The sequence below is a fragment of the Rhamphochromis longiceps genome, linkage group LG7 (assembly GCF_057381845.1).
Source record: "Rhamphochromis longiceps isolate RC_006_pf linkage group LG7, R_longiceps_female_GT1.1, whole genome shotgun sequence".
NCBI lineage: Eukaryota > Metazoa > Chordata > Actinopteri > Cichliformes > Cichlidae > Rhamphochromis > Rhamphochromis longiceps.
In genome coordinates this window covers 45,245,046-45,252,690 of record NC_140563.1, presented here as the reverse complement: position 1 = coordinate 45,252,690, position 7,645 = coordinate 45,245,046, and the positions used below count along the sequence as shown (strand labels likewise).

General features: G+C 41.2%; 1 protein-coding gene across 1 annotated transcript; it reads left to right on the top strand.

The window, feature by feature from the left end:
* Positions 1 to 2,672: 2,672 nt before the first annotated feature.
* car15 (carbonic anhydrase 15) lies at positions 2,673 to 6,406 on the top strand. Its single transcript, XM_085411279.1, has 6 exons — positions 2,673 to 2,826; positions 2,901 to 3,046; positions 3,156 to 3,248; positions 3,334 to 3,400; positions 3,489 to 3,649; positions 3,746 to 6,406. The coding sequence occupies exons 1-6, from the start codon at positions 2,733 to 2,735 to the stop codon at positions 3,968 to 3,970; spliced, it is 786 nt and encodes a 261-aa protein (XP_085267405.1). The 5' UTR covers positions 2,673 to 2,732; the 3' UTR covers positions 3,971 to 6,406.
* Positions 6,407 to 7,645: the final 1,239 nt, after the last annotated feature.

Here is a 7,645-nt window from a genome sequence, read left to right as displayed (position 1 = left end):
GCTGTTAGGAGAGGAAGTGTAACATCACTTAAAAACATGCGTTTAAGTGTAAAATTAGGTGTTAATTTGAGGGTTTTTAACTGGATTCCCAGAGCTTGGCACTGATTAGAGGGTGGTCCCTCCCACTGTAAAGCGTGGGGCAGTGATGAGCAAATATAAAGAGAACCTCTGAAGTTTAAACACGGTGTCATTTTTACAGCCTCTTTATACCGAGTCATATATATTCTGTTCACTTCTAATCCAGCCTCCTAACACATCCTCTGACTTTCCCATGAGATGAATGGGTCTTGTTACTAGTCACTGGGCATCTATGCTTACAGCAGCAGCAGCTGGGGAGGTGGGGGTGTGTGTGGGTGTAGGGGGGGTGAAGCTCTCCCTGTATCAATGAGCCTGTTTATCAGAAAAGACCACTAGACTGGTAATGACACGGTTGACTGATCAGCCCAGGAGAAAGTAAATCTCAGCTTTCACCTTCCTTCCTATATTTAAGCCGGACGTTCGCCCTCGATTGTTTCAGTCTACCTCACTGTGCGCTCCACCAGGATCCTGGGATGATTTGGACCGCAGCTCTCCTTGTGATCGTCGGCTCATACGCTGACTCAGGTGAGGGCACGACTCTGGTCTCGCGGGGTGAAAAGATATTGCGAACGTCTCTTACGCGCAATTTCGTGTAATTGGATGGAAGGGAAAGAAAGGTGATGTTTGTCGTCACTGTGCCGTTTTCATTTCGCAGATGACTACTGTTATGATGAGCCACATTGTGGTGAGTAACTTATTTGGTTTTTAATTTTAAAACGAGCGCTGTCACGATGTCACATTTTCACTTTATGATTAGAACGGTGAAAAGGATTCACGATGATAGTATGAAATCTTTAGAAAGGATTTTATCAAATTCCATCAATGACACAGTTACAGTGCACAATACAGACCAAATGCCCACTTCTTTGGTTACACCTTGCTCGTACCCCTTTTGCCTTCAGATCTGCCAGATTCTTGATTCAACAAGGTGCTGGAAATACTACTCAGTGATTTGTCAGCTGAACGCCCATGATCCAAATCTCCTGTTCCACTAAATCACAGATGTGCTCTATTGGACTGAGCTCTGATGACTGTGGAGGGCATTTGAGTACAGTGAACTCATTGTCATGTTCAAGAAATTGAGATGATTTGAGCTTTGTGACATGGCATGTTATCCTACTGGAATCAGATTATGGCCACACTGTGGTCATAAAGGGATGGACGTGACCGGCAACAATACTCTGGTGGCAGTGCTTTAATGCTCAGTTGCCATTGCACCACCAGCAGCCTGAACCATTGATACCACACAGGATGAGTTCATGCTTTCATATGGTTCACACCAAATTCTGACCATCTGAATGTGACAACAGTCAGTCACGTGGCAGCAACTGAATGCCTTTAGGCATGTAGACATGGTCAAGGGGGCATATTGAAGTTCAAAACGGGTATTTAAGTGACTTTGATTGATGATGCCAGATGAGCTGACTGAGTATTTCAGAAACTGCTGATTTGCTGGGATTTTCCACACAACCATGTCTAGAGTTTACTGTACGGGGTCTAAAAATAAATAAATAAAGGACAAAATGTCAAGTGGGCAGCAGAGAAGAGAATAAAGCGGCAGACTGCTTCAAGCTGAATGAAAGGCAACAGTAAATAACCAGTTGCTACAACCAAGGTGTGCAGAAGTGTGTGAATCTTGAAGCAGATGTGCTACAGTAGCAGAAGAGACCACATTAGGTATCACTCCTGTCAGCTAAGAACAGGAAGCCGAGGCTACAATTCACATGAGCCCACCAAAGCTGGAAAATAGAGAGTTGAAATGTTGACGCTTGGTCTGATGAGTCTCGATTTCTACTGCAACATTTGCCTGCGAGGATCAGAAATGAACATGAAAGGATGGATCTATTCTGCCTTGTATCAACTTGGTGGTGGTGTAATGGTGTGGGTTTCTTGGCACACTTTGGGGCCCTTAGTACCAACTGAGCATCATTAAAACTCAACAGCCTATCAGCCGGATGGTTGCTGACCACATCAACCCAACAGAGCACCTTTGGGATGTGCTGGAACAGCTGACTGACATCATGGATGTGATGCTCGCATGTCAGTGTGGACCAAACTCTGGGGAATTTTTCCAGCACTTTGTTCAATCTCTGCCATGAAGAGTTAAGGCAATGCTGAAGGCAAAAAGACTTATATATTAGATGATCTGAAGCTGAAGTCACTGTTGAAAGTCTAAAGCAGGGATCTCCAATCCCAGTCCACGAGGGCCGGTGTCCCTGCAGGTTTTAGGTGTCCTTGATCCATCACAGCTGATTTAAATGGTTAAACGACCTCCTCAACATGTCTTGCAGTTCTCCAGAGGCCTGGTAATGAACTAATCATGTGATTCAGGTGTTTTGACCCAGGGTGAGATCTAAAACCTACAGGGACACCGGCCCTCGTGGACTGGGATTGGGGACCCTGGGTCTAAAGTATCCTTTCAAAATAAAAGCCAAAATATCAGATATTCGGAAAGCATGGGTTGTCCAAAACTGATTGCTGTGAGCTGATTTTAAGGTTAAGCAAGCAAGGTTCTTCTTACACTTTTTAGTTGTCTGTCTGGAGCTCATGAGTCTTCTTTCACATCCTCAGATCCTTACTCATGGGGAGACATGGTCCCTTCCTGTTACTCTTTACTTAATCACCATCACTCTCCCATCAACTTGGACGAACACATGGTCAGAAACGCCTCTCTGGGCGCTCTGTATCTAGAGGGCTTCGAGGAGACGCAAACAGGCCACTGGACGATCAAAAACGACGGGCACTCAGGTGAATACCCCGCATATTGTAGCGCGTTTTTGTCGCGTGGGCGCTGGGGGTGACGCGTGCGCTGTTGCTCTCAGTCATACTGCAGGTCGGCAGCGGCATGGCGGTGAGTGGTGGCGGTCTTCCAGATGTGTACCACACCATCCAGCTGCACTTCCACTGGGGAGGTCCGGCGTCCAACGGCTCAGAGCACACTGTGGACAGACGCAGATACCCAATGGAGGTACAGTATGGTCAGTAGACGGAGTTACACAGTCACAAGCCACCTGTGTAAGCACACAGATGCAGTGCAGCCTTCCCTTAATGTCTCTGTGGACTTTCTTTACTTCCAGATGCACATAGTCAACATGAAGTCCATCCATCCAAATCTGTCTGCAGCCCTCGACGATCCAACGGGACTTGCCGTTCTTGGATTCTTCATTGATGTCAGTTTATTTCTCAGCCTAGTCCTGAACTACATTTTTAAGGATTTTTAAAGCAAAACTATTAAGACATTATCATATTTCTCAGGTTGTGTATGCAGATAATGTGCACTTTGGACACATCTCACAGAAACTCTCCTCTGTTGCTTACAAAGGTGAGTGGAGCCTTAAGAAAAATCCACTCCTGCCTTCTTGTGTTAGTCGTAGCAATGTTCTCATTATGTCTGTGCATCCTTCCCCCAGGGCAAGCAACTAAAGTAAAGCCATTTCCTCTAATGAGCCTCCTGCCGAAGCACAACATGAGTCAGTATTACCGATATTACGGCAGCCTTACCACCCCTCCATGTTCTGAAGCGGTTGTGTGGACTTTGTATGAGGTCCCCATCTACATTTCATGGTCCCAAGTAAGTCGCCTAGGTTCAGATCAGGTTTTATTTATTTTTTTAAAAGACTTACTTGTTGCTTTAAAATATTATTTTTGGGTTTGGTTGTCTCCTCAGCTGGCTCAGTTTACCTCGCAGATCTTCTCCACAGAGGAGGACGCAGAGCAGGTGACCCCTCTCCAGAACAATTTCAGACACATTCATCACATCTTCAGTCGCGTTGTCTCAGCCTCCATAGATGCCAAACTCCTCAGAGGAGCGGCAGGTCGAAGCCTCTTGTCTGCTACATCAGTGCATCTGCTTCCAGTCCTTTTACTGGGAGGCTTCTTATCTGGACTTTAGCACCATGGTAAATCCAAGGCGTGAAATAGTACAACACCAAAATTAAAATTAAATAAAGAACAGGTTAGTTGAACTTTTCATTTAAGGAGAAGTTTTCAGACATTTAGAAATACTCTAGGAAAAACAAGCAAACTGTGAAGAAGAGTACTGTAAGTGTTATTTAACGTCTCGTGTGTTTTCAGGAAATTTGAATTTATTAGCATGTTGCTAACCGTTTAATGTGAAGCCTTTTGCATTCAAAGTGTGCTTTTAAAAACTACAACCTAATGTACATGCGTATACCTTTGTTTTTCTGTAGTGAGCAATTAAAAAATAAAAATAAAAGCAAAGTTAAGTCAAAGCAAAACTTGGTTGGTTAGCATAGCATGTTAGCATGCTAACAAGATTGATTGTTTAAAAAACATTTGAAAAATTAAAAGTATTGGTCAGGCATTTTAAGCTGATGATAATGATTTAAAAATATGCCCAAATAACGCAGTAATGCAGATTTATGAAAAAAGTAAAGAAATATATAAAGAAAAATACAATTAGATCTATAATTCATTAGACAACATAATTTCCATGTCCTTGTATGTCACTACAGTGGATTTCAAACAGTTGAGATGTGATTTAAATGAGAATTTCAGTTTTAATTTATAAACGTTTTATAAAATTTATATACCGTCTTTTAATTAATTGAACAAACCATATGAATTTAAACATAAAGATTGTTGAAACTGACACTCTTACTTCCTCAAGAGTGTGACTAGATGTGAAACTGTTTTTTCTTTACCATCGAAATAATTCTGTGGTCATCCACTTCACCATTTCTGTGGTCTTTCAGACCTTTTTGATGTCGCCAAGCTGCCTAGTATTTATTCCCTTTAAGGTTGAACTGAACTGCTAAAGCTTTTGCTATCGCTCTGATAGATTTATGTATTTCAGGCTAACAGAGGTCTCCCTTACTTGTACTTCCACCTTTATGGGCCTCACATTTAAAATTAGAGTGAAAAGCCACTATATGAAGCTGAAGGTCTTACCCTTCAATCATTTCTTGATTTTGTTTTAATATAAAGTATCCACTGTTGTGTTATAATGAGGCAAAACTATAAAATATATTCATATTAATTAATATTAACCTCCTAAGACCTGAACTCTTTCATGGCATGCATTTTTAATTTTTCTTTGCTATTTGGGTTGATTGGGACTTGATGAATTTAAAAACAAAGAATTAGCAGATTTCTTTTCTTTTTTTCTTTTTTTTTTAAACCTAATTTTAGTTTCTGAGAAAAATGAGATCCACAGTTGAGGACATTCGTTTTAAACTTTGATAGAACAGTGGCAGTATAACGTCCTCGTAAGTGGATATCAGGTCCTTGTAGAGAGAAATTAAGTATTTTGGTCTAGACAACCCAAAATGTGATGTCCACATATGTGTACGCCAGGTCCTAGGAGGTTAATATTAATTCTAAGTGTAACTCCTCTGTTCAGTAACCTCAATAGATGCAGAGTCAATCGCAACATTGTTCTGAAGCACAGACATGTCGCTGCTCCGTCAGCATCACCACCATTCAAAATTATTGTTATTTAACACTTAATACCACTTAATGATATGAAAATTGATAGATTATAACCCATTAAACTGTCCGCGTTTGTAGCTATTTCCTATTTACTCATTAGTGTAAGTTATATATTAACATCAGTAGTTTCAGCTTTTTTATGTAATGCAATACTTTTAAGGATTTAACTTCTTTATAATTTACTCATAGCTATTTTAACAATTTTCCAAACTACTTTCAGCACCTTAATTGTGATATTAACATTACTGATTAAGGTTAACTGTGTGTGTTTTCTAAGGGTTTAATTTTTAGTTCAGAAAGTAGTCAAGAGAGCATGGAGAGGATGCTTAGCTGTTTTAACCACCGAGCCAGCTACTCATTGCTTAACTGTGTGCTTGTGTTGGTTAGCGATAAACTCTAACCCTTTCAACTCTAATAGATTTAGCCATACTTTAAGCTGGCTGTTTAAAAGATTTATGATACTATTACATCATGCAGGCCTGTACATTCCTTTCCAAATGACTTGGGCTAAAGCAAAATGTCCCCCTGGGCACTGTTAGCCTTTGATTGGGACGAACATTAGTGCTTTACGGTTATTCCTGCAACAGTACGTTTTCACTGCAGACATTTTGAAATCCAAAGTTACATTACTTTGCATGGTGCCTCACCTGCTTTTCCTACAGTAGCAGGAGGAAAGGTCTGTTTTGAAAAGAAGAGGGCGTTAAGGAAAGGTGCTAGAATATAGCACAGTAATGGCTGCCTAATGAGCCGATTTACCAGCGTCACGCAAAAACATGCAAACATTAGTTTGTACTCAGTGCTCAAGTCTGCATTGAATTTTGAAGTGTGGCCGTACGTCGTGTAAAGGAGGACTGCGGGTTACGCCAGGAAAAAAAGAAACCTGCAAGGAAACAAAAGCCTTAATATTTTCTGTGTGACTGTTCTTTAAAGTGTGACTCGCTCCCTTATAACACTTGTGTATCCTAACAATAAAATCATTCTTTAAAATCCTATTTGCTGCTGTTGTTTTTTTGTTATTCCTCATGCAAAAAGGTTTCAGTATAGGTTAAAGTATGTGGCTGAACTGTGGTCAGCAATAAATGGGGAAACATGCCAGCCGACTCACACAGGTGTAGAATATATGGTGATCATGGTCACCACTGTGACAACATCCATGTGACCTTAATCATCTACCAAGTCTGGGATGTAAATCTCTCTAAATTTAGCATTTCAGGCCTTTTATAACACAAGCAAATAAATGCAAATACTCCACCAAGCAGCTACCTGCAGCTGGGCTCAGACGTTTGCATCCAGTCACCGTGGACATGATTGTCATGATAATTTTGGACCTTTATTTATTTGACGTCAGGGTGGAATGATTGTACAGCATATGTCATTAATGGTTTTAATGGCAAGAATTAGGTGCACGTGGCTGTATTTTATTTTTTTTAGATCTTCTTGAGGCCACACAGTCAAATTATATACATACATTCATTTAAATCTTTTAATAAGAGGTGCTAAAGGTTCTACAGTGTCCTTTAACTTGGCATGTACATGGCCTGTTATCTTCTCATTAGGGATTATGATTGACTACAACTAGTAGTTTCTCTTTGCCAGCATAGAAAGGATTTGTTTTGACTCACTGGATAGGCCGATGCTCCGAGCAATAGGACAGTCCAAGAACCTCAGTGAAGGTGTAAGAAGCTGAATTGTAGATTTACACAAGTTGGAAAGGTCTCTTCCCTGCCATGACCGGGAAACTGCTGAAACAGCATTACTGTCACCAGCCTGAGAGGCTGCTGACGCCTTCAAAGTCAACTAAAATCTGCAGCTGCATCTGCACCTGCCCGCATCATGCTCTGGGGCTGTTTTTGCCAGTGGTACTGGTGGTGAAAAACTACCTGCGAAATCTTCAACTTCATGTCAAATCAACAGCTAGATGGTTGAAATTTTGATACAGGGAACCAGTCTCACATGAAAACTGTGAAACTGTGAAAACCTTGTGTGCTCAGTTCTTGTTAAAGGCGTACGCTGTACAATCATTCCACCCTGGAAACAGAACAACTCCACGAAATCTTTAACAGCAACAAAATAACCCTGAGCTTCATGCCCATGATTAGTGAGTGTAAACTCCTGA

Bases quoted from the DNA above. Each gene is read 5' to 3' on its own strand.
- car15 (XM_085411279.1), top strand. From the start codon at position 2,733: ATGGTCAGAAACGCCTCTCTGGGCGCTCTGTATCTAGAGGGCTTCGAG. The intron at 3,249-3,333 runs GTCAGTTTATTT...CATATTTCTCAG, and splicing joins TTCTTGGATTCTTCATTGAT to GTTGTGTATGCAGATAATGT. The intron at 3,401-3,488 runs GTGAGTGGAGCC...TCCTTCCCCCAG, and splicing joins CTCCTCTGTTGCTTACAAAG to GGCAAGCAACTAAAGTAAAG.